At 66.7% G+C, this 26,846-nt stretch overlaps 3 protein-coding genes across 6 annotated transcripts; all 3 read left to right on the top strand.

The window, feature by feature from the left end:
- Positions 1-489: 489 nt before the first annotated feature.
- Positions 490-12,337, top strand: ARHGAP27 (Rho GTPase activating protein 27). Of its 2 annotated transcripts, XM_065650840.1 has the most exons (16): positions 490-693; positions 938-1,761; positions 5,306-5,734; positions 6,219-6,422; positions 6,943-7,047; positions 7,127-7,194; positions 7,278-7,365; positions 8,895-8,999; positions 9,460-9,558; positions 9,631-9,721; positions 9,924-10,037; positions 10,307-10,405; positions 10,677-10,754; positions 10,901-11,035; positions 11,519-11,624; positions 11,716-12,337. In XM_065650840.1, exons 2-16 carry the CDS (start codon positions 958-960, stop codon positions 11,891-11,893), a joined length of 2,703 nt encoding a protein of 900 aa, XP_065506912.1. In that variant the 5' UTR covers positions 490-693; positions 938-957; the 3' UTR covers positions 11,894-12,337. The 2 variants fall into 2 exon arrangements, with proteins under 2 accessions (XP_065506912.1, XP_065506913.1); XM_065650841.1 differs by lacking the exon at positions 10,307-10,405.
- A 1,283-nt stretch (positions 12,338-13,620) lies between these two features.
- On the top strand, positions 13,621-18,089 carry TMEM98 (transmembrane protein 98). Of its 2 annotated transcripts, none has more exons than XM_065651258.1 (7): positions 13,621-13,676; positions 15,906-16,096; positions 16,323-16,454; positions 16,715-16,748; positions 16,843-16,958; positions 17,036-17,095; positions 17,818-18,089. In XM_065651258.1, exons 2-7 carry the CDS (start codon positions 15,966-15,968, stop codon positions 18,023-18,025), a joined length of 681 nt encoding a protein of 226 aa, XP_065507330.1. In that variant the 5' UTR covers positions 13,621-13,676; positions 15,906-15,965; the 3' UTR covers positions 18,026-18,089. The 2 variants fall into 2 exon arrangements, with proteins under 2 accessions (XP_065507330.1, XP_065507329.1); XM_065651257.1 differs by lacking the exon at positions 13,621-13,676 and adding an exon at positions 14,826-14,938.
- GRN (granulin precursor) lies at positions 18,082-26,759 on the top strand. Of its 2 annotated transcripts, none has more exons than XM_065651255.1 (13): positions 18,082-18,161; positions 21,077-21,180; positions 21,256-21,318; positions 21,415-21,499; positions 21,590-21,693; positions 21,902-22,043; positions 22,154-22,260; positions 23,731-23,833; positions 23,924-24,021; positions 24,447-24,674; positions 25,325-25,552; positions 26,218-26,511; positions 26,591-26,759. In XM_065651255.1, exons 1-13 carry the CDS (start codon positions 18,125-18,127, stop codon positions 26,708-26,710), a joined length of 1,713 nt encoding a protein of 570 aa, XP_065507327.1. In that variant the 5' UTR covers positions 18,082-18,124; the 3' UTR covers positions 26,711-26,759. The 2 variants fall into 2 exon arrangements, with proteins under 2 accessions (XP_065507327.1, XP_065507328.1); XM_065651256.1 differs by lacking the exon at positions 18,082-18,161 and adding an exon at positions 20,005-20,067.
- Positions 26,760-26,846: the final 87 nt, after the last annotated feature.

The raw sequence follows: 26,846 nt of genomic DNA, 5'->3' as shown, positions 1-26,846 counted from the left end.
TGCTGCATTTCCGTGGGAGGAGGGTTGGGGACCGGGATCGTGCTCGTCCTCCATCCCCATTGTACATCCGCAATTCCCCCTGCCCATCCCCTGGGGTCTTTTGGGGTGCTCAGGGGACCCTTCTCCATTTTCTCTGCCCCATTTTCCTTCCCATCCACTCCCCACCACCATCAGTATCTCCAGTTGTTCTTTTCCCCGGTGCCGGGAGGGTTTGGGGTGCACCCACCAGCATAGGGACACCGGTGGGACTCTGGGGGCTGGAGAGGACAAAAGCCAGGACAGTGCAGCTCCCATGGGACCCCCCTAAATGGGGGTCCCATCCCGCTGCTCGGGGAGGCCGTGCCGGATCCGGCAGCGGCGTAAATCCCGGCTCAGCCGTGGGGCTGGGCCCTTCCTGCGGCAGGAACCTCCCGAGGAGCCGTTTCCTCGCCCAGGCTGCAGCGGGTCCCCTCTGTCCCCTCCGCCATCGTCCTGTCCCTTCCCTCCCACCCTAAGGGGAGGAAACCAGCCGGGTCCCCCCCGTCCCCCTCCTGCAGCCGGGAGCCGGGCACCCAACACTCCGCAGAGCCCGGCCCCGTCTTTGGCGGAGGCGTCGGCAGGAAACCGGGGCGAGTCGGGACCAGCCCGGCGCGGGCACGAGCCAGAGCCGCGCACACCCCACCGCCCCCGCCTGCACCCCAGCGCCGGCCGGAGGTGAGATCTGGGGGCTCGGTGGCTTTGGGGGCTCTGGGGCTTGGGGCTCGGTGGCTTTGGTGGCTTGGGGACGACGGGCAAGGATGGTGGCGGTGACCCCAGGGTGGGTTTGGGTTATTTGTGGAGCTGCCGCACGGGGCTGGGGCTCAACGGGGACCCCTCGACTTGTGTCTCTCGGTGTCCCCGCACACCCCAAGAGAGGTCGGGAGCTGCCGTCACCCTCTCCCCACCCCGTGTCCCGCAGGCGGAGGCGCCGGGGCAGCCATGGAGGCGGCGGAGGAGGCGTTGGTGCTGGTGGAGTACGGCTTCGAGTACCGGGCCAAGGACGGGACCTTGGTGTCCATCAAACCCAACGAGCGCTACGTCCTGCTCAAGAGAACCAACCACCACTGGTGGCACGTCAAGAGGAGCGGGGACACGCGGCCCTTCTACATCCCTGCCCAGTACGTGAAGGAGCTGCCCCCCATGGCCACCCCGGCCCCGCTCGAGCCCCCGCCGCCGGGACACGCCGGGACGGATCCAGACACGTTCGTCCCGCAGCAGCCGCCGGCCTACGAGTATCGGTTCATCGGCACCGCCGAGACGGAGGAGACGGCCGGGGGGTGCGTGGTGCCACGGGGGGACCCGGTGGCCCGAAGGGACGTGGCGCCCAGGAGAGACTCAATGTCCCCAGGGGACCTGGCACCCCGGAGGGAATCGGTACCCAGGAGGGACTTGGCACCCAGAAGAGACTCAGTGTCCCCAAGAGACCCAGCACCCTGGAGAGACTCAGTGTCCCCAAGGGACTCGGCACCCCGGAGAGACTCCACGCCGGTCCTCAGCTCTTTTCAGGTCCCCCCACGGCTGACCCCCCACCCCGCCGAGCCCGTGCGCCCCTCGCACTCCCTGGATGACCTGGCACGGGTGACACCGCGCGGTGCCACCGCTATGGGGTTGCGCAGGGACCCCCCCGGACACGCTCGCCCGCTCGGCAAGAGCCGCTCCGAGACCCTCCACGGCCCCGGCAGGGATGGCGACAGGGACAGGGACACGGCCAGGAGGTGGCCGGTGTCCGGTCATGCGGCTCAGGTACGGTGACATCCCCGGTGCTGTCCCCAAAGGCAGCGCTCGGGGGAGTGAGGGGTGGGGGGGCAAGATGCCTGTGTCCCCTGGCTATTCAGTGTCCTATGTCCCCCTGCGGCATGATGTGCTGGCACAGGGTGGGGTGGCACCCAGGGGCTCCCCAGCAGCACTGCCACCCCCAGGACCCCCATGTCCCTAAACCAAGGGGCAACCCCCCCACCCCAATACAGGTTTATCAGCAATTGACACCTCAGGGGAGTGGGGAGCGACCCCCCCACTGGGCACCCACCCCAAGAACCTGCCCTGCACTGTGCCTCAGTTTCCCCACTCCCAGGGGCACCCGGGCGCAGGGCTCTCCCAGCCCCCCGCTCTGTCCCCACAGCCGCGTCCCCCTGGGGTGCAGAGCCCCATTGTCCCCAGGGGGGGTTCAGTGCCACCCAGGGGTCTTTGAGGGGGGTCCCACACCCCGTCCCGATGCTGTTTCTGGGGCGAAAAGGGCAGAAAGGGGTTAACAGGGCGCGAGCGGCTCCTCCCCGCCGGGGCGGGTGTCACACCTGGGCGCAGCACCCCGAGCCGGAGCTGGGTGCTGGGGGCACCCGGCCCCCACCGCCCCAAAACCGCGGTCACCCCACACCTGTAAGTAGCGAGGGGCCCTTCCCAGCGCCCCCCACACTGCACCCCTCTGGTTTTGGGGCACCCAAGGGTGGGGGGTGCCCCCGGGGTGCTCACCAGGTGCAGTGGGACCAGGGGGTCACGGCGGGGGGGCGGGTCCGGTGTCTTTGCTCACGCACACACCCCCACGCACCCCCAGCACCTCTTTTCGGGGTGACCCCGGGCACCCGCAGCACCCTGAGCCCCCACGTCCCCCACTCGGAGGGGGTTCGGGGGCAGCCGTGCTGCCCGGGGGGGTTTTGCTGGAGGAAAGGGGGCGTTGGGGGCGGGCAGCCAGGGTTTAAATCCCATTTTACACCCCGTTGTACACCCCATTTTACACCCCATTTTACACCCCATTGTACACCCCATTTTACACCCCATTTTATACCCCATTTTGCGCCCCATTTTGCGCCCTGCAGCCCCAGCCATGCCGGGTGAACCCCTGTTGACCTTTGCACCCCCAAGGCCACCGTCTGCCCCCCAGCGGGGGACACAGTGATGTCCCCAACCCCAGTGCTGTCCCCCTCCCCAACCTAAACCCAACCAGCACCAAAACCAGCCGGTGCCGGCACCGCCGCGGCCGCCTGGGCCCGACCACCATGTGCACCCACCGGGACGGGGTGACCCCGGTGCTGAGGGGACACAGCCACCCCCCCGGTTTGTCCCCACGCCACGGCCATTGGAGTGACACGATGGCGGATGGGCCACCCTAATTCTGGGGGACATTTCCCCGTGTGTCCCTGTGCTGGTCCCCGTGCGATTCCTGCTCGCTCGGCCTTGTCTTCGCCGGGGTGACAGGGTGATGGGTGGTGGGTGACGCCGTGGCGGCTGCCGGGGTGACAACAACCCCAAAAAAAGCCAATTCCGCCCCAACGGCCGGGCCCGGCGGCGGCTCTTCCGCTCCTGAACCCCGGCAGGAAGCGGCGCTGGGCCCGGCACAGGCGCCATCGGCGTCGCCACAGCCCCTCGCTGTCCCCACCGGCTGTGTCCCCCCACGGCGTCCCCCAGGATGGGTGACAGGGTGGCGGGGGCTCGGCAGCGGTCCCGTAGCCGGGTGTCGCGGCTGCTGCGGTTAGGGAAGGTAGGCAGCACCCATGGGTGCACCCAGCCGGGTTGGGGGGAGTGTTGTGGGATGACCCCCCTCCCTTTCCGAGCCACCCCCCGAGTTTCCCTGGGTGTCCACACTGTGGAGGTGGCACCAGCGGGTGACACGAGGCCCGTCCCAAAGCAGTGACGGGCACCCGTCCCCACCAAGGGAGAGAAACCCGAGGGGGTGCACCCATGGTGGGGAGGGAGGGGCTGGGGGGGCTCGGTCGCCCATTGTCACCCCCTTGTCCCCAAGCTGATGGTGGCCTCTTGTACTGGGTTTCCAGCCCCACTCGCCACAGCACGGGGGGGCTCTAAGGAGGGGGTTGATGGGGTGTCCATGGGGACACCTGATCTGCTGTCCCCCTCCGCTCCAGGGTGTCCCCAAGGACACTCAACCCCTTGTCCCCTCCCCAGGGTGACAGGCAGGGCTGGGTTGGGAAACTTTGTCCCCGCGGCCGTTGGAGGCTGGAGGGAGGATCAAAGGGTGGCAGGAAGGGACACCCCCCCGCTGCCACCACCCGCGGGCGCTTGGTCGCAGGGGACACGTCCCCCCGCCCCCAGCAGCCCCATGGATGGGGGGGCAGCCAGGTGGCCGCACTTTGGGTGCTCCGGGTGTTGTTTTGGGGTGCAGTGGTGGGGCTGTGGGTCTCAGGCCTGTTCAACCACGGCGCTGGGGTGCTCGGGGGGTGGCTGTGGGTGCTCGGGGAGGGTGGGGGGCTGTGGGTGCTGGCGATGATGTGGGGCGGAGGCTGGGGGTGCGGGTGATGGGGGTGTTGGTGATGTCCCAGGGGTGCTGATGTTGAGGGTGCTGATGTGTGGGTGCAGACGATGCGGGTGCAAGCGCTGAGGATGCTGATGCCAAAAGTTGGGGTGCAGATGATGTGGATGCAAGTTCTGGGGTGCTGATGCCAACGTTTGGGGTGCAGACCATGCGGGTGCAGATGATGTGGGTGCAAGTGCTGGGTGCTGATGCTGTGGGTGCAGATGATGTGGCTGAGGACCATGTGGGTACAGATGATGTGGGTGCAAGTGCTGGGGTGCAGATGCTGATGGTTGGGGTGCAGATGATGTGTGTGCAAGTGCTGGGTGCAGATGCTGATGGTTGGGGTGCAGATGATGTGGACGCAAGTTCTCGGGTGCTGATGCCAACGTTTGGGGTGCAGACCATGCGGGTGCAGATGATGTGGGTGCAAGTGCTGGGTGCTGATGCTGTGGGTGCAGATGATGCGGCTGAGGACCATGTGGGTACAGATGATGTGGGTGCAAGTGCTGGGTGCAGATGCTGATGGTTGGGGTGCAGATGCTGATGGTTGGGGTGCAGATGATGTGGGTGCAAGTGCTGGGTGCAGATGCTGATGGTTGGGGTGCAGATGATGTGTGTGCAAGTGCTGGGGTGCGGATGCTGATGGTTGGGGTGCAGATGCTGATGGCTGGGGTGCAGATGCTGATGGCTGGGGTGCAGATGATGTGTGTGCAAGTGCTGGGGTGCGGATGCTGATGCCAAAGCCCTGGGTGCAGCTCCTGGGGGTGCAGGCACAGCAGATGCCGTGGGTACCAGTGCTGACACTGGGGACCACGACACCCCAAGCCCAAAGTATCTCTCCATGCCCAGACTGGACTCTTACCCCACTGCCAGCTGGGTGCCCCCTGCCCCATGGCGGGCTGTGGGTGCCCTTCTCCACTCTCCCAGCCATTGACACCCCGTTGCTCTCAGGAGGTGCCTGGGCAGGATGGACACCCCAGGATCGCCATCCCCAGCACCCACTGCCAACCACAGCACCCGAGTGACCCACCCGTGTCCCCCCAGGCGCGGAAGGAGCCGGAGGAGCCGCCTGCCCCCATCTACCTCAACATTCAGGAGCTGCAGGAAGAAGCCGCGGCCGCTGGCTCGGCCCCGGAGGAGCCCGGCAGCTCCGTATCGGACTGGGAAACCCACACGGACACGGAGAGCGGACATTTGTTTTATTATAACCCGGTGACGGGCGAGACCACGTGGGACTGTCCCTTTGGGCAGGCAGAAGATGGAGTGAGTCCCGCCGCCTCTCCCGCCTCCTCGCTCGCCCACAGCCCGGAGTTTCCTGCGTGGGAGCAGCACGTGGACGAAGGCAGCGGACAGGCCTTTTTCTATAATTCGGTAACAGGTGAGACGTCGTGGGACCCCCCCCAGGCAGGAGACGGAGGCAGCCCCCAGGATATGTACCCTGGGGTGACGCGGTACGGTCCCATGGAGCAGAGGGTGAGCACCCGGCGAGGCCTGGGGGTGAGGGTGGTGGTGGATATGGGGATGGGGATGGAGATGATGGAGATGATGGGGATGGAGATGGAGATGGAGATGGAGATGGAAGTATTGGAGGTGGCAATGAGGGTGGAGATGGAGAAGGGAGATGGAGAATGGGGATGGAGAATGGAGATAGATGGAGGAGATGGAGATGGAGATGGATGAGAAGGAGAAGGAGAAAGAGGAGAAGAAGAAGGAGAAGAAGGAGAAGGAGAAGGAGAAGGGGGATGGAAATTATGGAAATGATGGAGATGATGGAGATGATGGCAATGGCGATGGAGATGGAGATGATGGAGATGAGGGTGGGAACGGAGACAGAGATGGGGATGGAGGTGGAGAGGCATATGCAGATGGAGACAGCCCCCATCTGGGCTGGCCATGGCTTGGGGGGTACGGATGCTCTTGGTGGGGCACAAGATCTTGACCTGGGTCTTCTCTCCAGCCACCCACTCCAGAAACAGACTATCCCGACCTGTCTCCAGATGAGCTGGAGGGTTATCCCGAGGAGGACTACTCGCCCGTGGGCTCCTACGATCAGGGGGCCGCTGTCTGTCTGTCCCCGAGGCACCCTGAGGAGCTGAGCTCCCCCCCGGGCTGGTACGGACATGGCCAAGTGTTCTACCCAGAGAACTTCACCTCCGACACGGTACGGGGATGGGATGGGATGGGATGGGATGGGATGGGAATAGAGGTGGAGATGGGGATATGGATGGGGACAGGGATGGGCCTAGAGATATAGGGATGGGGATAGAGTGAATAATAGGGATAGGGACAGAGATGGGGACAGAGATTGGGATGGGGACAGGGATAAGTCTAGGGACAGAGATAGATGTGGACAAGAATGGGGACTGAGATTGGGATAGGGACAGTGAAAGGGATGGGAACAAGTCTGGGGATGAGTATAGGGACAGGGGTAGCAATGGGGACAGAGCTAGGGACAGGGATGGGGACAGGGGCAATGATGGGGACAGGAAAAAGGACAGGGACAGTGATAGGGATGGGAATAAGGTTGGGGATGAGGATGGGATAGGGACAGGGGCATCTGCCAGGGGACAAGCACCCTCCTGGGGCCACCGCAGCCGAGGGCAGGGGCTGGGGGTGCGGTGGGCACCCAGCCCAGCACCCATGGGACACAGGCACCCCCAGCATCACCCGCTGCCCCCCAGGGCCCCTCGAGTGGCCGTCACCAGCGTGCCAGCAGCGGCTCCAGCCAGGACAGCGGATCCCTCGCCTGGCACAGCCCCGTGTCACCGGCCCCCCGGGAGGAGAAGGTGAGTGTCCCGGGGGGGTGGGCAACTCCAAGAGGGGCAGGGGACAAATGTGACACCCCCCCCCGGCTTTCCCTTCCAGTTGAAAAGCCTCGAAAAAGCCGGGGTGCTCAACCGGACCAAGACAGCGGATAGAGGGAAGCGGCTCCGGTGAGTGTGTCCCGGTGTCCCCCGGGGTTGGAGGGGCTAAGGGCTGGGCTGTCCCCCCATGTGACACCCCCTGTCCCCTCCAGGAAGAACTGGAGCTCCTCCTGGACGGTGCTGGAGGGAGGGATCCTCACCTTCTTCAGGGACTCCAAGCACTCGGCTGCCGGCGCCTTGGTGAGAGCCCAACGGCCTCAGAGGGGGCAGCACCCATGGGAGGGGGCAGCACCCATGGGAGGGGCCAGAACCTGCGGGATGGGGCCAGCATGCATGGGATGGGGCCAGGACCCATGGGGAGGAGACCAGAACCTGCGGGATGGGGCCAGTACCCATGGGAGGGGGCCAGCACCCATAGATTAGCGTCAAGACCCCTGGGAGGGGGCCAGAACCTGCAGGATGGGGCCAGCACACATGGGACAGGGATAACATCCATGGGACGGGGCCAGCACCCGTGGGACGAGGCTGACACCCATGGGAGGGGGCCAGAAGTTGCGGGATAGGGCCAGCATCCATGGGAGGGGGCCAGCACCCATGGGACAAGGCTGGCACCCATGGGAGGGGGCCAGAAGCTGCGGGATGGGGCCAGCACCCACAGGATAGGGCCAGCATCCATGAGAGGGGGCCAGCACCCATGGGACAAGGCCAGCACCCACAGCATAGGGCCAGCACCCATAAGACAGGGCCAGCACCCACAGGATGGGGCCAGCACCCATGGGACAGGGCCAGCACCCACAGGATGGGGCCAGCACCCATAAGACAGGGCCAGCACCCACAGCATAGGGCCAGCACCCATAAGACAGGGCCAGCACCCACAGGATGGGGCCAGCACCCACAGGATGGGGCCAGCACCCATGGGACGGGGCCAGCACCCATGGGAGAGGACTCACACCCACGGGATGGGGCCAGCACCTGTAGGATGAGGCCAGCACCCACAGGACAGACCCAGCACCCATGGGAGGGTCCCAGACCCCCCAGCCCCAGGCTGGGTCACCTCGAGCCAGCCCATGTGCTCACACCTCCCCCCGCACACAAGGACCCCCTGCAGGAGCTGGGCCAGGGTTGTGGTGACCCCCCCCTGCACACGGAGCTTGTTGGGGCGAGCGGGGAGGAAGCAGCACCCAACACAGGCCCCCCAGCACCCACCGCCGGATGCAGAAGCCGCCGTGGGTCTTGCAACACCCTGCGGTGACAGAGAGGGGACAGACACACACCCTGGGGGGGGGACACACCGCTGGGACACTGGTGCAGGGCTCTTCCTGGGGGGCCCTTCTGGAAACCCCCTTAATGAGGCCAAAGCCCCCCAAACGCAAGGGGCTGAGGCTCGTCCCCTGTGACAACCCCCAGGGACTGTCCCCTCCCTGGGGACAGGGGCAGCCACCCACATTAATGCTGCTCCCACGTGGGGATGTCACCAAGGGGGACCCCAAAGCTGAAGACCCCCAGGGTCGGTGCTGGGACTGTCCCAGGAGGTGACAGTGGACCTGGTTGTCCCCAAGCTGGTGGCCACAACACCCACCCCATGTCACCAGCACCACATCCTGCTCCTGCAGAGAGCCCCTGGTGCCAGGGGAGGGGACAGAGCTGTCCCCCAGGGGACAAATGCCACTCCTAAAAGCCTGCAGCTCCCACTCAGAGCAGGACCCCAGTGTCCCTGTCCCCTCTGGCTGCGTGCCAGCGGTGTCACCTTCACACCCTTGTTCCCTCAGCGTCACCCCAGCACCCTGAGCACCCCCGAGCACACGGTGGAGCTGCGCGGGGCCACCCTGGCCTGGGCCACCAAGGACAAGTCCAGCAAGAAGCACGTCCTGGAGGTGAGCCCGGTGACAGTGGGAGGGACAGCGGTGACATCGGTCACCCACCAGCATCCCTGTGTGGCCATGGGTTGGTGGCACTGCCAGCGCCCTCCCAGTTCATCCCACCAGTGGTGGAGGGGACGTGCTGGGCTTGGTGGCAGTGGGGACGGTGTCCCCAGGGTGGGAGCAAAGGGACACGCTGCTGGCCATTGTCCCTTTCCTACAGGCAGGGACACGTCCCCAAGGGATGTCCCCACACCTGGAGGGGTTTTTCCTCTTGGGCTTCGCACAGGGAGGAGGTTCCCAGCTACCTCAGCAAATAGTTGGGGTCATCGGTGCGATGAGTTGGGTGCCGTTCTCAGCCATAACCCAGCCCCCAAAACTGGGGGGATAGTGACCAAGCGCAGGCAGCACCATGTCCCTGCCTGGCCCTGCCTGTCCTGCCTGTCCCCACCCGACCCTGCCACTGTCCCCGCAGCTGCGGACGCGGGACGGCTCCGAGTTCCTCCTGCAGCACGACACGGAGCAGATCATCACCGCCTGGCACAAGGCCATCGCCGACAGCATCGGCAGGATGGTGAGCACCTGCCACCCCGCCCCGTGTCACCCTGGGGATGGTCACAGGGGTCTCACGCTGTCCCTTCCCCAGGGCGCCGATGTTCTCGGCAAGGAGGACGCAGAGAACGGGGCAGAATTCGGCTCCCGGGAGAAGCTGGGGGGCAGCGAGGAGAAGCGGGCAGGTGAGGGGGGACACCCCGGCACGGGGACGGACACCGGGGTGGCACAGGGATGGACACTGTGGTGACACAGTGATGGGCACTGTGGTGGCACCAGCAAAGACATGCATTGGGCCCTCGGGTGACACTGGCACCACTGCGGTGGCCACCCCGTGGTGTCCCGACCTCCTTGGGACGCCGGTGACATGTCCCCTGTCCCCGGCAGCCATGGGCAGCACCAGCGGCGACAGCGACTCCAGCAAAGTCCGGACCAAACTGCGCAAGTTCCTGCAGAGGCGGCCGACGCTGCAGTCCCTGCGTGAGAGGGGCTACATCAAGGGTGGGTGCTGGGGGGGCTGAGCCCCCTCGGGGTGTCCCCAGGGTGCAGGGTGGCTGGGGACAGCGGGGGATGGAGCGGGGACAGCGGGTTGGGGGACAAAACCCAACCCCAGGCCCAATGTCATGGTGATGGGACATGCCTAAGCCCACCCCTTATGGGACCGGACCTTTCTGTGATGTCCCCAACACCGTCGCTGCCACCGGGGTGTCATTTTGATGTCACCCAGCTGTGCTCAAGCCTCTGTTGTTTTGGTTTGGTTTTTTTTCCAGATCAGATTTTCGGCTGCTCGCTGCAGGCGCTGTGCGAGCGGGAGCGGGGGACGGTGCCACGCTTCGTCCTGCTCTGCATCCAGAGCGTGGAGAGGAGAGGTACCCGGGCTGGGGACAGGGACAGGGACAGCCCAGGGGGCACCTCCATGGTGACACCTCCATGGTGACACCCTGGGGACAGCCAAAATTCCATTGCTGGGTTTGTCCTGGAAGCCCAGTGTTGGCTGCTGCAGGCACCGGCACAGCCATATCAGTCACTGTCACCACGGGCATCTCCCAGGGGACAGTGGGGACATGTGGGGACCCAGAGCTGGTGGCTGGTGTCACATCAAAGGGTGACTTCAACCCCATCTCCACTGTCCTCTGCCAGGGCTGGACATCGACGGGCTGTACCGGGTCAGCGGCAACCTGGCCACCATCCAGAAACTGCGCTACAAAGTGGAGCACGGTAGGGTCACCCGCAGTGACAACAGGGGACAAGTGGGATATAATCCCCCCCGGGTGACAGGGGTTTGCCCAAGGAGGGAGGGACAAGGACCCTCACCCGTCCCTGGGGCACTGGGACCTGCCTGAGATACTGCCCCGGCCCCACAGACGAGCACCTGGACCTAGATGACGGGCGCTGGGAGGATGTCCACGTTGTCACCGGGGCGCTGAAGCTCTTCTTCCGCGAGCTGCCGGAGCCACTCGTCCCCTTCAGCCACTTCGACAAGTTCATCGCTGCCATCAGTGAGGGACGGGGACAGGGATGGGATGGGATGGGACAGATTGGATGGGACAAACAGCATGGGACAGGACAGGACATGGCAGACAGGACAGGATGGGACATGATAGGACAGATTTTGACAGGATGGGACATGATGGGACAGACATTGACAGGACAGGATGAGACTGGATGGGACTTGGTGGGACAGATGGGATGAAACAGGGCAGATGGGATGGGATGGGATGGGATGGGATGGGATGCGATGGGATGGGATGGGACGGGACAGAGCAGACAGGGTGGGACAGGACAAAATGGGACATGATGGGACAGACGTTGACAGGGCAGGATGAGACTGGATGGGACTTGATGGGACAGATGGGATGAAACAGGACAGATGGGGTGGGAAGAGATGGGATGGGATGGAATGGGATGGGATGGGGACAGGGATGCGGATACATGTCCCAGCTGTGGGTCCCAGCACCCACCGTGTTGTCCCCCCCTCGCAGAGATGCAGGACCCGACCCGGCGGGGCCGCTGCGTCCGTGACCTCGTGTTCTCCCTCCCGCCCGCCCACCACGACACCATGAAGGTCCTTTTCCGCCACCTCTGCAGGTGACACCCGTCTCACCCCCCACCAAACCCAACCCAGGACAGGAGCTGGGTTTGGGGACATGCCAGGTGACGCCGTCCCTCGTCCCCGCAGGGTGATCGAGCACAAGGAGGAGAACCGCATGTCGGTGCAGAGTGTCGCCATCGTCTTCGGCCCCACGCTGCTGCGCCCGGCCACCGAGGAGGGGACCATGGCCATGCACATGGTGTTCCAGAACCAGGTGGTGGAGCACATCCTGCACCAGTACGGCTACATCTTCCCCGACGGATAAACGCCCCTGGGGACACACGAGGGGACAAGCCCCGGGCTGGGGGACATGAAGGAGCAGCGTCTCGGGAAAGGACTTGGCCACGTGTCACCTCGGACTGGGGGTGGTGGCAATCGTGGGCTTGATGAAGGGCACCGTGGTGGCTCCGGGATGTGACTCAAGGTGGGGTGACAGGGCTGGGGACACCACGAGCGCCCCGTCCTCCGCTGCCGCCCACTCTGGATCTGCAGAGGTTGAGCCCCAGGGGGTGCGTGGGGTTTGGGGGTGTCCCGTCAATCAAAAAGGGACATTGGAGCCCTGCGGTCCCCAGCTCGCTGGTGGCACAGACACGGTGTCCCCAGCTGAGGGACTGGAGGTGCCCACAGGGACGGTGCCACCGGTGAGGTGGGCAGGGTGACACCGGGCTGTGCCGTGGGGACATTGTCCGTCAGGAACCCACCGACATGTCCCCAAATAAAGAGCCCATTCAGCCGCAAGGACGAGGTGTCGCTGGCAGGGATATGGGGACACCCCTGGGGACACCAGCGGCACAGTGGGTGCCAGTGGGACACGAGCCCCCATCGCCTGGAGTCACCACTCTGGGTTGGGGACACTTTGAGTCATGATGGAGATGATTTGGGACACAAGTGGGGCAGTATGGGACAATAAGAGACACAACTGAGATGCTTTGGGACGTGACACGGACACTAAAGGCCATGGCAGGGACAGGAGGAGGATGCTTTGGGACACAGTGGTGACACTTTGGGGCACAACAGGGACAGGTCAGCGTATGACGGGGGTTTGGGACAGGGTGGGGATGGCTGGGATGTGGAGGGGACACTTTAGGATGTGGCAGGGACACTTTGGGACACAACAAGGGCACTTTGGGGTGCAGTGGGGACATTTTGGGGCACAAGAGGACACTCTGGGATACAAGGGGACACAATGGGGACAGGATGGAGACCCTCGGGGGTACAGTGGGGACACTTTGGGATGTCAGGGGATGCTTTGAGGATGCAGCGGGGACACTTTGGGACAGGAGGGGACATGACAGGGACACTTTGGGGTACAGTGGGGACATTTTAGGGCACAAGGGGACACTTTGGGGTGCAATGGGATGCTTGGGAGGGGCACTGGGGGGCACTTTGGGACAAGGGGACACAATGGGGACAAGGACAGAGGCCCTTTGGGATACAGTGAGGACACTTTGGAGCACAAGGGGACACTTTGGGGTGCCAGGGGATGCTTTGGGGGGGGAAGCGGTGGCACTTTGGGACAGGAGGGGACACGACAGGGACACTTGGGGATGCACTGGGGACATTTTGGGGCATAAAAGGGCACTTTAGGGTACAGTGGGGACATTTTGGGGCACAAGGGGACACTTTGGGGTGCAATGGGATGCTGTGGGGGGCACTTTGGGATAAGGGGACAGGACGGAGACCCTTGCGGGTACAGTGGGGCCATTTTGGGGCACAAAGGGGACACTTTGGGGTGACGGGATGCTTTGGAGGTGCGACGAGGGGACACGACGGGACACTTCGGGCTGCAGCGGGGACATTGCGGGGCACAAGGGGACACTTCGGGACACTTGGGGATGCTCCGGGGGTGCAGCGAAGGGACTTCGGGACACAAGGGGACACTTGGGGACGCCGTGGGGACCCTGCCGGGGCGGGGGCGGGGCCGGCCGGGGGGGGGCGGGGGCAGATCCCGGCCAGGGCCCCCCTGCCCGCCCCCTGCCCGCCCCCCGGCCCCCCCGCTCCGCGCCCCCTCCCCGGATCCATCTTGTGCGCGGCGGCCGCGGCTCCAGGTGCGGGGGTGGCGGGGGGGCCGGGCGGGGGGGGGCAGGGGACCGAGGAACGTGGGGGGTCCCGGGCCGGGGAGGGGGGGGCGGGGGGGGTCGCTCCGCCCCGTCCCACGCAGGAACCCGCCGGGGAGCGCGACGGGGCGGGAGGGGCCACGAGAGTCACCCCCCCGCCCCCGCGATATTTCCCCCCCCGGGGCTGCGCGGGATCCCCGGCAGCGACCCCCCCGCTTCGAGACCCCTGGAGCGACCCCCCGCGGCACCCACAGGGTCGCCCCCCCCCCCCCCCAGGATCCCCCCTCCCCAGACCCCCGGGAGCGACCCCCCCTTCCCCCCCCCGCCCCCCCCGCGGCCTTACGGGACCCCCGGAGCCGTGCGGGACCCCCAGGGTCACCCCCACCCTCCCAGGGTCGGACGGGACCCCCCAGCGATCCCGATCCCAACCCGCCCCTTTGGACCCCCGGGAGCGCCCCCCCCCGAGCCGTGCGGGACCCCCAAAGCGACCCCCCCCCCCCACGAGGGACCCCATAGGTTCCGTGTGTGTGTGTCCCCAAGCGGGGCTGTGCAGGACCCAGGGATCGTATCAGACCCCCCAGCAGTGACCCCCCCAGACCCTCACTGGGCTCCCCCAGTTCCCCTCCAGGCCCCCCCCAGCTTTACCCCCTCCCAGGGCCCCCTCAGAAGCGACTCGCCCCCCCGCCCCAAACCCTGGCAGGCCCCCCACCCCATTTCCTGCTGTTGCCCAGGACCCCCCCAATGCTCAGCACTGCACAGACAGGATCCAACCCCAACCCCACCAGGGGCAGTGACCCCCCCACAAGGCTGTGCCCCCCCGCCACGACGCCCCCCAAGACCAGACACCAAGGGGTTACAGCTCGGGATGGGTTTTGGTGCCCAAAATCCCTCTTAAGGCATTAAGCACAGAGGGAAAAGGGGGGGGGGGACAGGGCCACTGTGTCCCAACCCCCCCACTTCGCTCTCCCCAGCCCTGTGTCGCGGGGGGGGGACGGGAACAAGTGCACCCAGCCTGGGAGTTGAAGCCAAATCACTAAACCTGGCTTAAAATTCAATGGGATTTAGTGGAGGGGGAAAGGTGGGGCTGGAGGGTTTGGGGGGCACATCAGGCACCCCCCACATTGGGGGGGCCCAGGCATTAGTCAGGGTGTAAAGGTCGGGCGCCGGCGGTGTTTGCGCGCGTGGTACGGAAGTGGCACCGTCCCCGTGTCCCCGTGTCCCCGGCTCTGGCGGTGGCTCCCGGCTGGCAGCAGGTAGGGAGGGCAGGGCTGGGTGCCCCCCACCCACCAGAATGGGCTGTCCCCCCAGCAGCCCCCCGGGGTGGGCACCCGCAGGGGACACGCTGGCTGTCCCATGCGGTGACACGGGGGTCGCGGCCGGCTCTGTCCTGGGCTGGTGTCCCCTGGGCCTGGCACGGCCGGTGTCCTGCTCCCCGTGGGAATGGGGACAGTGTTGCTGGGGGGGTGGCTCAGGGGTTCCCCACTGCCCCAAAGGGACAGGCGCTGGGGGTTCCCATAGGGACGGGGCTCTGGGGGTCCCCATGGCCCCATAGGGATCAAGCTCTGGGGGTCCGTATACCCCCATAGGCACAGGGCTCTGGGGGTCCCCATAGAGACAGGGTTCTCAGGCTCCCCACAGTGTGGCTCTGGGGGTCCCCATGGCCTCACAGGGATCAGGCTTTGGGGATCGCCACTGCCCCATAGGGACAGGGTCTGGGGTCCCCATAGGGACGGGGCTCTGAGGATCCCTATAGCCCCATAGGGATCAGGCTTTGGGGGTCCCCACTGCCCCATAGGGACAGTGTTCTGGGGGTCCTAAAGCCCCATAGGGATCAGGCTTTGGGGGTCCCCACTGCCCCATAGGGACAGGGCTCTGGGGGTCCCTATAGTCCCATAGGGATCAGGCTTTGGGGTCCCCACTGCCCCATAGGGACAGGGTCTGGGGGTCCCCACTGCCCCACACAGCCCAGACCTCGCTCTCCTGCTCCCAGGCCCATGTCACCATGTCAGGTTGGGGACAGCCCCCCACGTACCACGGCCAAATCCTGTTCCACCCCACTCCCAGCATCACCCCTTCCTGTCCCCTCCCAGGGCAGGGACCCATCTGTGGGTGACACCGGGTGACACCGGGTCCTGACCAGGCGTTTTGGGGTGCATGGAGGTGGGGGGCGGGAGCATCCGTGGGGTTCCCAACCCCTCCCCAGTCCCCCCATCACCGCAGACCCCGTCGCGCTGAGATGTCACCGGACGCCTGAGTCACCCCCCCCGGCGGGGACCAGCCATGGAGACCGTTGTCATCGTGGCCATCGGGGTGCTGGCCACCATCTTCTTGGCGTCCTTCGTGGCGCTGGTGGTGGTGTGCCGGCAGCGGTACTGCCACCCCGGCGACCTCCGGCACCACTATGACACCAAGTGAGTGTCCCCGCAGGGGTGGCATCGCCCCCGTCACCCCCGCCGGGTGAGGGGGGTCGGGGAGGGACCCCAAACCCCGTGGGCTGAGGATGATGCTGGGGACACCTCCAGCATCCTTGAGGGGACAATAGTGGGGCCACGTCCAGCATCATCGGGGTGTTGGGAGGGTTGGGGGGAGCCTGAGGGGGTGGCCCTGTCCCCAGGGTTGTCCCCATGTCCCCAACAGACCCATCGTGGACCTGATGGGCACCACGGAGACGCCGTCGGAGCCCTCGGAGCTGGAGCTGGACGACGTGGTCATCACCAACCCCCACATCGAGGCCATCCTGGAGAACGAGGACTGGGTCGAGGACGCCTCGTGAGTGTGTCCCCCCCCCGGCGTGTCCCATGTGCCCCCCATCACTGCTGGGCACCCCCGTGCAGTGCCAGCCCCCCCCAGGTGGTGAAGATTTGGGGGTCACCAAACCCAAGAAGGGTTGGTCCTCAAGGCAACCCCTGGGTGGGAATGTCCCCAAGGGTCTGGGGGACATGTGGCACTGGGCAGGGGGGTGGGGGGACACAGCGGGGGTGAGGATGGGAGGGGGGCACCCAGATTCACACCCTCCTTCCCCCCCGCAGGGGTCTGGTGTCCCACTGCATCGCCATCCTGAAGGTGAGTCCAGGGGGTGGCACTGGTGGCACTAGTGGCACTGGTGTCATCAAGCGCTCACCCTGGTCCCCCTCCCATTGTCCCCCCCACCCCTCAGATCTGCCACACGCTGACGGAGAAGCTGGTGGCCATGACCATGGGCTCAGGTGCCCGCGTGAAGTCCCCGGCCAGCCTGGGGGACATCATCGTGGTGGCCAAACGCATCAGCCCCAGGTGACGGGGGGGGTCCCAGGGCTCTGCGGGGGTGTCACCGCGGTGTCCCCCGGGCTTAACGCCATCCCCACCGGCAGGGTGGACGATGTGGTGAGATCCATGTACCCACCGCTGGACCCCAAACTGCTGGACGCCAGGTGACAGCGGCAGGACGGGCAGGGACACTCCCTGGGTGGGGGGACATGCAGGGGGGGACACAACACAAGTGCCACCCCATGCCACATAGCTGGGGACAACCACTGCGGGGTCACCCAGCGGGATGAGAGGGAGAGGGACCTGCACACCCGTGTGCTGCAGACGGGGAAACTGAGGCACGAGCCACACTCCCAGTGTCAAAGCCACCATCTCATCTGGGGGGGGGCCAGCAGAGGCGGGGAGCGAAGGGACAGCAGTGCCACCTAGCTGGGGACAAACACTGTGGGGTGACACAGTGGGATGGGTTGGGGGGACCTCTACACCCCTACAGAGCAGATGGGGAAACCGAGGCACGAGCTATGTGTCCTGGTGGCAAAGCCACCATCTCACCGGGGCGGGGCAAAGTGACACCAGTGCCACTTAGCTGGGGGGGATCTGCACACCCGTGTGCTGCAGGTGGGGAAACTGAGGCACGCTCCCGGTGTCAAAGCCACCGCCTCCCCCGGGGGGGTACACAGTACAGGGGGGGCAAAGTGACACCAGTGCCACTTAGCTGGGGACAACCACTGTGGGGTGACCGAGCAGGACAAGGCGGGGGGGAGCTGCACACCCGTGTGCTGCAGGTGGGGAAACTGAGGCACGCTCCGGGTGTCGAACCCACCGCCTCCCCCGGGGGGTTCCCCCGCACAGGGCGGGAGGTGACGAGTCCCCCGTGTCCCCGCAGGGCCACGGCGCTGCTGCTGTCGGTCAGTCACCTGGTGCTGGTGACCCGCAGCGCCTGCCGCCAGCCCGCGGCCCGGCACTGGGTCGAGCGCTCGCTGGCGGCGGCCGAGGAGCACATGGCCGTGCTGCGCCAGGCCGCCATGGCCGCCGAGCCCGAGCGGCCGCTGGCCACCGCCGAGGCCTTGCGGCAGGAGCAGTCGGCCATCTGAGACCCCCTGTCACCCCCCCGATGGCAATAAACCCCTTGGTGCGGGGGGGTGTCCCCCCCAAACACGGCGGTGTCTGGGGATGGCCTGCTCTGGTGGTTTATGGCGCCAGAGGGGGTTTGGGGGCGGAATTTTGGGGGTATGAGGGAGTTGGGGGGTGGGGGGGGTTAGGGGGGCTGGAGGGGATTTGGGAAGAGGTTGGGAGTTTGGAGGGGGGGGGTTGGAGGGGATTTGGGGGGCTTGGGGGTTTGGCAACAGGTTTCGGGGAGGTTTGGGAGGATTTGGGAAGAGTTTGGGGGGGATGGAGAGGATTTTGGGGGGGCTTGGGGGTTTGGCAACAGGTTTAGGGGAGGTTTGGGGGGATTTGGGAAGAGTTTGGGGGGGACGGAGAGGATTTTGGGGGTCTTGGGGGTTTGGCAACAGGTTTAGGGGAGGTTTGGGGGGATTTGGGAAGAGTTTGGGGGGGATGGAGAGGATTTTGGGGGGGCTTGGGGGTTTGGCAACAGGTTTAGGGGAGGTTTGGGGGGATTTGGGAAGAGTTTGGGGGGGGTTGGAGGGGATTTGGGGGGGTTTGGCAAGGGGTGTCAGAGTTGACAGGAGGGTTGAGGGGTCTTGGGGGTTCGGCAGAGGGTTTTGGGGGGATTGAGGGAGGATGGGGGGTTAGAGGGGCTTGGGGGGTGTGGGAGCTTAGGGGGGGTGTTGAAGTGGATTTGGGGGTTTGGCAAGGGGTTTAGGGGAGGTTTGGGGGGGATCGAGGGAGGATGGGGGGTTTGGGGGTTGTGGGAGTTGAGGGAGGGGTTTAGGGGGATTTGGGGGGAGGTTGGGGGGTTGAGGGGATTTGGGGGTGCTTGGGGGTTTGGCAGAGGTTTTAGGGGAAGTTGGGGGATTGAGGGAGGCTGGGGGGGTTCGAGGGGATTTGGGGGGGCTTTAGGGTTTGGCAAATGGCTTAGGAGAGGTTTGGGGGGGGATTGAGGGAGGCGGGAGTGAGGAGTTTGGGCGGAAGGTGGGAGTTTGGGGGGATTGGAGAGGGTTTGGAGGGTCTTGGGGGTTTGGGAAGGGGTTTGGGGGGGATTGAGGGAGGATGGGGGGGCTTGGGGGGGTGTGGGAGTTTGGGGGGTTGGCAGGGGGTTTAGGGGAGGTTTGAGATGGACTTTGAGGGAGTTGAAGCAGAATGGGGGAGGCTGGAGGTGCATGGGGGGAGGTTGGGAGTTTGGGAGGGTTGAAGGGGGTTTTGTGGGGGGCTTGGGGGTTCAGCAGAGGATTTGGGGGGATTGAGGGAGAATGGGGGGCTTGGATGGGCTTGGGGGGTGGGGGTTTTGGGGTGTTTGGAGGGGATTTGAGGGTTCGGCAAGGGGTTTAGTGGAGGTTCGGGGGGATTGGAGGACTTGGGGAAGTTGGGAGTGGGGGGGGTTGGAGGGGTCTTCGGGTCTTCCCCCTTTTAGGGGGATTCGGAGGAGCTGGGGGGGGTTAGGGGACTGGAGGGGAGTTTGAAGGGGATTTGGGGGTGTGGCAGGGAGTTCAGGGGAGGTTTGGGGGGGTTGAACAAGGATGGGGGGGTGGAGGTGCTTGCGGGGGGGAGGTTGGGAGTTTGGGGGGGGACTGTGGGGGCTTGGGGGGGGCTCGGGGGGGCTGGGGGGGGCTCGGGGGTGCTCCCCGCCCCAGCAGCGAGGCCCCGGGTGGGGGCACAGGGCCCAGCCCACCGTGGTGCAAGGCCCCGTGCCTCGGCCGGGGGTCCCGCCCCGCTGGGGCCGCTCGGGGTGCGGGCCGGGCCGGGGGGGGCGCGGGGCGACCCCCGCGCAGGGGCCGGAGCGACTGGGTGGGGGGGGTGGTCATGTGACCCGCGTCACATGGCGAGGGGGGCGGGATGAGCGGTCGGGGAAGGGGCGGAGCGTCCCGCCCCCTCCAGCGCCTCCCTCCAATGGGAGCGGGGCAGGCGGGGTAGTGAGCCAATGGGGGGAAAGGGGTGGGGCTTACGGCCCGCCGGCTCCGCGACCCCAGCGGCGGGTTCGGGACCGGGAGCGGGACCGGGCGGGGATCGGGAGCGGGTACGGGCCGGGGGTGGTGGGATCGGGGGGAACCGGGACCCGGCGGTGTGCTGGGGGTACTGGGAGCCCCTGGGGACACTGGAGCTGGGGGCACTGGGAGAACTGGGATTTATTCCCTACGGGTACTGGAGGGCACTGGGGGTCCCGGGGGGGGCGCACTGGGAATACTGGGGGTCCCGGGGGAGGCTGGGAGGGGATCCCGAGGGTACTGGGAGTCACAGGGGGTACTGGGAATACTGGGATTCCCTGGGGGGGCACTGGGAGTCATGGGGAACACGGGGGCCGGGCCCTGCGTGTCCCTGCAGAGCCCCTGGGGGGGTCCGAGCCCTCCCCGGGGGGTTCCGGGGTGTGGGGGGGACAGTACGGTGGCACCAGGGGACCGGGCCCCCCAGCCCGGGGTCCCAGGTGGGGTCCCGGGGGCCGTTTCCCCCCCCCCCGGCACATCCCGGCGGTGGGGGGGGGGGGGCGGGGCTGTGGATCTGCCTCAGTTTCCCCCACGGGTGGGAGCTGGGGGGGGGACACAGGGGGAGCAGCACCCCCCGGGCTCCGAGTGGTTCAGACACCCGTGGGGCGGGGGGGGGTCACAGCACGCGGGGAAAGGGAAGTGAAAGTGATTGTGGAAGCGGGCGGGGGGGGGAAGGGCACGCGGCGGGGGGGACTCAGGAGTGGGGTGCAGGGCAGCCCTTAGCACCCATGGGTGCTGGCCGGGGGGGCTGCCCCCCTGCCCCCCCAACAGTGGTGCTGGCTTCCTGCGCCGCAGGGAGATGGTATCGGGGTGCTGCGGGCGGCGGTTGGGGTGCCAGCCACCGCAGTGGCCCCCCCGGCACGTGTGGGTGCACCCTTGGGGTGGGGGGGGCCCTGGGCGGCAAGGGGGAGCGGGGTCTTTCCCAGCACCCCGGCGAAAGGGGAAGCGAGAGCTGAGCTTGGGGGGTGGTGCCGGGACAGGGACCTTCCCCCCGCCTCGGTGAGTGGGGAAACTGAGGCACGGCGGGGGGGTCGCCGCCCACAGGTGCCCCCGGTGCCATGAGGACCCTCGTGCCGCTGTGGCTGGCGCTGGCCGGAGCCGGCGCGTTGCTGCGATGTCCCGACGGGCAGCCGTGCCCCACCACCCCGGTGAGTGCCCGGGAGCCGGGGGGGGACAGGGGGGCGTCCTCATCCGTGGTTAAACCCCCCGTGTGTCCCCCCCAGGTCCTGCCCGCCAGCAGTGCTGCAGCGTGCCGGGACGGTGCACCCTGCTGCGCAGTGCCAGAGGTGAGCCCGCCCGCCGTGCCTCAGTTTCCCCACCCTCTATTTGCCATTTTTTGGGTGCTTTTCCCCCAACCTCTCCCCCGCTTTCTCTCCCCCCAGGATGTCCCCTGCGCCAGCGGCCACCGCTGTTGTCCCCGAGGATCCCGCTGCAGCGCTGATGGCGAATCCTGCATCACGTCCACAGGTACGAGGGGCTCACACATGGGTGGGGGGACACGGGTGGACCTGAGGAGGGGGACACAGGGGTTCCTCACCCCATCCCCGCTTTCCGCAGCCCCCCGTGCTGTCCCCTGCCCTGACGGACAGTCCGAGTGTCCTGACAATGCCACCTGTTGCGTGACAACCAGCGGCGCCTGGGGGTGCTGCCCCATGCCCCAGGTAAAGCAGGGGGACATGGGGACATTGTGGGGGGCCAGTGGCACCTGGGGGTGCTGCCCCATGCCCCAGGTAAAGCAGGGGGACATGGGGACATTGTGGGGGGCCAGTGGCACCTGGGGGTGTTGCCCCATGCCCCAGGTACAGTGGGGGCACACGGGGACGTTGTGGGGGGGACACCCACTGTGACAAGCGGGTCTGGCCCCCGCAGGCCTTGTGCTGCGCTGACAAGGTGCACTGCTGTCCCCATGCCACCATCTGTGACCTGGCCCACGGGCGCTGCCTGTCACCCGCCGGTGACACCCCCCTGGGCACCACGTTCCCTGCCTGGAAGCGCCAGCCCCCGCCAGCAGGTAAGGGGTGTCCCCATCCAGGTGCTGGGGTGTCCCTGGCTGTCCCCACGGAGAGGACACGGCAGTGGGGAGGGGGCTCGGTGACACTGTGTGTGTGTGTCCCCCTGCAGTGACGCTGCGCCAGGTGCTGTGTCCCGACGGCCGCTCCGCGTGTCCCGACGGTGCCACCTGCTGCGAGATGCCCTCGGGGCAGTACGGCTGCTGTCCCCTGCAGAATGTGAGTGCTGCCCCCCCCAAACCAAACACCCTGTACTGGGCACCCCAAACTAGCCACCCTGTACTGGGCACCCCAAACCAACCACCCTGTACTGGGCACCCCAAACCAGACACCTCATAGTGGGCACCCCAAACTGGCTACCCTGTACTGGGCACCCCAAACCAGCCACATTGTGCTGCGCACCCCAAAACAGCCCCCCCATACTTGGTACCCCAAACCAAGCACCCTGTACAGGGCACCCCACAACAGGAACCTCATAGTGGGCACCCCAAACTGGCCACCCTGTACTGGGCACCCCAAACCAGCCACCTCGTGCTGGGCATCCCAAAACAGCCCCCCCCCATACTGGGTAACCCAAACCAGCCAGCCTGTCCTGGGCTCCCCAAACCAACCAGTCCGTACTGGGCACCCTGTCCTGGCACGCCATGTTGGGTACCGTGAGCTGAGCACCCCATGCCAGGCACCCAGCGCCAGACCCGCCCCCCCATACTGGGCATCCCACAGCCCATACTGAGCACCCCACACCGTGCTCCCCACACCAGGCACCCTGTCCTGGCACCCCATGTGGGGCACCCTGCACTGAGCACCCCATGTTGGGCACTCTGAGCTGGGCACGCCACACCAGGCACCCTGTATGGCAGCCCATACTGAGCACCCCATGTTGGGCACCCCACACTGAGCATCCCATGTTGGGTACCCTGAGCTGGGTACCCCATGCCAGGTACCCTGTGTGGCATCCCACACTGAGCACCCCATGTTGGGTACCCTGACCTGGGCACCCCACACCCACAGCCCAAACAGAGCACCCCACATTGAGCACCCAGTACCAGACCTCCCATACCAGGCACCCCACACCCCTAGCCCAAACTGACCCCCCCATGTTGGGTACCCCAAGCTGGGTACCCCATGCCAGGTACCCTGTGTGGCAGCCCATACTGTGCACCCCATGTTGGGTATCCTGACCTGGGCACCCCACACCCACAGCCCAAACAGAGCACCCCACATTGAGCACGCAGGACCAGACACCCCCCCCATACCAGGCACCCCGTGTTGGGCACCCAGTACCAGAACCCCCATACTGGGCACCCCACACCCCCAGCCCAAACTGAGCACCCCATGTTGGGTACCCTGAGCTGGGCACCCCATGCCAGGTACCGTGTGTGGCAGCCCATGCTGAGCACCCCAAACTGAGCACCCCATGTTGGGCACCCAGTACCAGACCCTCCCCATACCAGGCACCCGACACCCCCAGCCCAAACTGAGCACCCCACATCGAGCACCCAGTACCAGACCCCCCCCCATACTGGGCACCCCACACCCCCACCCTGAACAGCCCCCTGTGCCAGGCTCCCCATGCCATGCACCCCATACCGGGCACCCCACACTGACAGCCCCTCCACCCCTGTCACCGCTGCCCCCCCGGGCAGGCAGGGGTCGGTGGGCAGTGACACGGGTGTCCCTTGTCCCCAGGCCGTGTGCTGCGCGGACGGGCAGCACTGCTGTCCCCAGGGCACTGCCTGCGACCTGGAGCGCTCCACCTGCATCTCCGCACAGCCCCCGCTGTCACCCCGAGGTGAGGACCCCCCCGGGGGGCGGCCACCCCCTGTCCCAGCCCCGGAGCGGGGGGACGTGCCAGCTCTGAGTTGTCCCCTTGTGTCCCCAGCTCGTGACGTGCGGTGTGACGACGAGACGAGCTGTCCCGACGGGAGCACGTGCTGCCGGCTCAGCTCGGGGGCCTGGGGGTGCTGCCCGCTGGAGGAGGTGGGGGGGGACAGGGGTGGGGGGTCCCCTGTGCCCCTCGGGACAGGCGGGTGTCCCCTGTCCCCCAGGAGGGACAGGGAGGGCTCCCACCCCCGCTACAATGTCCTGCGGGGATGGGGCGGTGACCGGCCCCTCCAGTCAGGTCCCCTCTGCTAACTGGGCCCAGTTTGGGGATCCAGGGGGCAGGTGATGAAGGAGCACAAGGCCACCAGGGACCTTTGCGTGGGGGACAAGAATGATGAGGGGGGGTCCCCATTCTCCCCCATAAAGGTTGGATGGAGCCAGGCTGGGATAGGGAGGGGACAGGGGACAGTGGTGCTGGAACTGGGTGGGTGGGGGCACAGTTTGTCCCCTGGCGGTCCCCAGGTGTGTAGCTGGGGGGGGGTCAGCCCGGGCTCATCCTCTCCCTTTTTGCCCCCCACCAGGCTGTCTGCTGCCCCGACCACGTGCACTGCTGTCCCCATGGCTACACGTGTGACACGGGGACAGGCAGCTGCCTGCAGGCCGGGGGGCCCCCCCGGCCCTGGGTGCAGAAGACCCCGGCGCGGGCCCGGGGGGGGGACGTGCAGTGTGACGACGAGACGAGCTGTCCCGACGGGAACACCTGCTGCCGGCTCAGCTCGGGGGCCTGGGGGTGCTGCCCGCTGGAGGAGGTGGGGGGCCAGGGGTCCCCAAATGGGGACAAGGACACCCCGGTGGGGTGGGGGGCTGGGGCACCCGAGGGTGCTGGGCTGGGCTGTGACCAGGGCGGGGGCTGAGGTGTCGTTGCGGGGGACTTGGCCCAAGGGACCCCAAGCAGCTGGAGCCCTGGACTTGGGGACATGGGGACATTCAGCCAGGCACTGCCACCTCCTGTCCCCAGGGACAGAGCCACCCCTGTGTCCCCCCAGGCTGGGGCAGGTGTCCCCTCTGCCCTGGGTGGGCTGAGGATCAATGTCCCCTGTCCCTCGCAAGGGACAAGGCCAGGCCAAGGGCTCCCGATGTGCCATGGGGGTGGCACTGGGCTCGTTTACTGGTCCCCCAGTCAGACCCACTCTACTAACTGGGACCAGTTTGGGGCTTCGGTGCGGGGAGGCGGAGAAGGGGGATGAAGCCACTGAGTGCTTGGGGACATCACTGTGTCCGGCTGGGGGGTGACAAGGGTGCTGGGAGTCCCCATGTCCCCCCACCCACACAGAACGGAGCCAGGCTGGGATGGGGGGACAGGGGACAAGGTTGGGGGCTGGAGCTGGGCAGGTGGGGCCGCAGTTTGTCCCCTGGGGGGGTCAGCCCAAACTCATCCTCTCCCTTTTTGCCCCCCCAGGCCGTCTGCTGCCCCGACCACGTGCACTGCTGTCCCCATGGCTACACGTGTGACACGGGGACAGGCAGCTGCCTGCAGGCCGGGGGGCCCCCCCGGCCCTGGGTGCAGAAGACCCCGGCGCGGGCCCGGGGGGGGGACGTGCAGTGTGACGACGAGACGAGCTGTCCCGACGGGAACACCTGCTGCCGGCTCAGCTCGGGGGCCTGGGGGTGCTGCCCGCTGGAGCAGGTTTGGGGGGACGGGGGGGCTGTGCCAGGGCACAAGGGGTTGGGATGGGATGGGGGGTTGAGGCAGAGCAGGGCTGGGGGGGACAGGGACATGGGACAGGGACATGGGACAGGCATATGGGACACCTCCATCGCTGTGCCCCCCCCCACCATGGGGGTTCTGCAGGTACCTTGGGGACAGGGTTTGTCATGGTCCCTTGGGGTTGGGGGGGGAACGACATGGGACACATCCATCAGTGCGCCCCCGCCACCTCCATCACCCCCCCACGACCACATGGGGGTTCTTGGGGCACCTTGGGGACAGGGTTTGTCACTGTCTCTTGGGGCTGGGGGGCGACAGGGACATGGGACACATCCATCACTGCCCCCCCACCTCCAGCAATCCCCCCCCAACCCCATGGGGGTTCTTGGGACACCTTGGGTACAGGGTTTGTCATGGTCCCTTGGGGCTGGGGGGGGACACGGGGACATGGGACACATCCATCACTGCCCCCCCACTTCCATCACTGCCCCCTCGCCCTTCCCATGGGGGTTCTTGGGGACAGGATCTGGCACAGTCACTTAGGGCTGGGGGGGGGGCGGTTCATGTGGCTGGAGCCGCCAGGATGGCACCCGGACACCTGGGTCCCTCTCTGACCCCAGCCTCCCACCGTGTGCCCCCCCCAGGCCATCTGCTGCCGGGACCACCAGCACTGCTGCCCCCGCGGCTACACCTGCAACGTGGCCGCCCAGAGCTGCGAGAAGCTGCTGGCCCCCACCCCGCTGCTGCCAGCACCCACATCTGCGCCCCGGGCACCCGCACCCCCCCACCGCGCACCTGCTGCCCGCCCTGCCCGGCTGCGAGCCCCCGGCACTGCCGTGGGTGCCGCCGTGCCCTGCGATGCCACCCACTCCTGCCAGGGTGGCCAGCGGTGCTGCCGGGGCCGGGGGGGCTCCTGGGGGTGCTGCCCCTTTGCCCAGGTTAGTGGCGGGGGGACAGGGTGGGGGTGTGGGTGCCATCACCTCCTGGTCCCCCCTCTTACACTGTATCTCTCCGCAGGGCTCCTGCTGCTCAGACGGCTGGCACTGCTGCCCAGGGGGGTCCCGCTGCACTGGGGGGGGCTGGGGGTGCAGCCCCCAGCGCTGGGACCAGCCCCCACCCCGCAGGGTGCTGCTCTGATGGCCCTGGAGACCCCCACCCCAATAAAAGGTTTCCAGGACAAACCGCGGCCCCTGGCTCCTTGTTGGGTGGGGAAACTGAGGCACAAAGCAGGGGCGGGGGGGGGTGTTATCTTTTTTTTTTTTTTTTTAATATA

Source organism: Caloenas nicobarica, chromosome 24 (assembly GCF_036013445.1).
Source record: "Caloenas nicobarica isolate bCalNic1 chromosome 24, bCalNic1.hap1, whole genome shotgun sequence".
Classification (NCBI taxonomy): Eukaryota; Metazoa; Chordata; class Aves; order Columbiformes; family Columbidae; genus Caloenas; species Caloenas nicobarica.
Note: the sequence above shows the minus strand (reverse complement) of the source record. Positions and strands in the feature narration are given on the sequence as shown.

Excerpts from the sequence above, each read along its gene's own strand:
- ARHGAP27 (XM_065650840.1), top strand. The coding sequence starts at position 958 with ATGGAGGCGGCGGAGGAGGCGTTGGTGCTGGTGGAGTACGGCTTCGAG. Across the intron at positions 7,048-7,126 it reads CGGCCCCCCGGGAGGAGAAG|TTGAAAAGCCTCGAAAAAGC; the intron begins GTGAGTGTCCCG and ends TTTCCCTTCCAG. Across the intron at positions 9,000-9,459 it reads GCAAGAAGCACGTCCTGGAG|CTGCGGACGCGGGACGGCTC; the intron begins GTGAGCCCGGTG and ends CTGTCCCCGCAG.
- TMEM98 (XM_065651258.1), top strand. The coding sequence starts at position 15,966 with ATGGAGACCGTTGTCATCGTGGCCATCGGGGTGCTGGCCACCATCTTC. Across the intron at positions 16,097-16,322 it reads CGGCACCACTATGACACCAA|ACCCATCGTGGACCTGATGG; the intron begins GTGAGTGTCCCC and ends TGTCCCCAACAG. Across the intron at positions 16,959-17,035 it reads GCCAAACGCATCAGCCCCAG|GGTGGACGATGTGGTGAGAT; the intron begins GTGACGGGGGGG and ends CCCCACCGGCAG.
- GRN (XM_065651255.1), top strand. The coding sequence starts at position 18,125 with ATGGCGCCAGAGGGGGTTTGGGGGCGGAATTTTGGGG. Across the intron at positions 22,261-23,730 it reads GCTGCTGTCCCCTGCAGAAT|GCCGTGTGCTGCGCGGACGG; the intron begins GTGAGTGCTGCC and ends CCTTGTCCCCAG. Across the intron at positions 26,512-26,590 it reads GGTGCTGCCCCTTTGCCCAG|GGCTCCTGCTGCTCAGACGG; the intron begins GTTAGTGGCGGG and ends ATCTCTCCGCAG.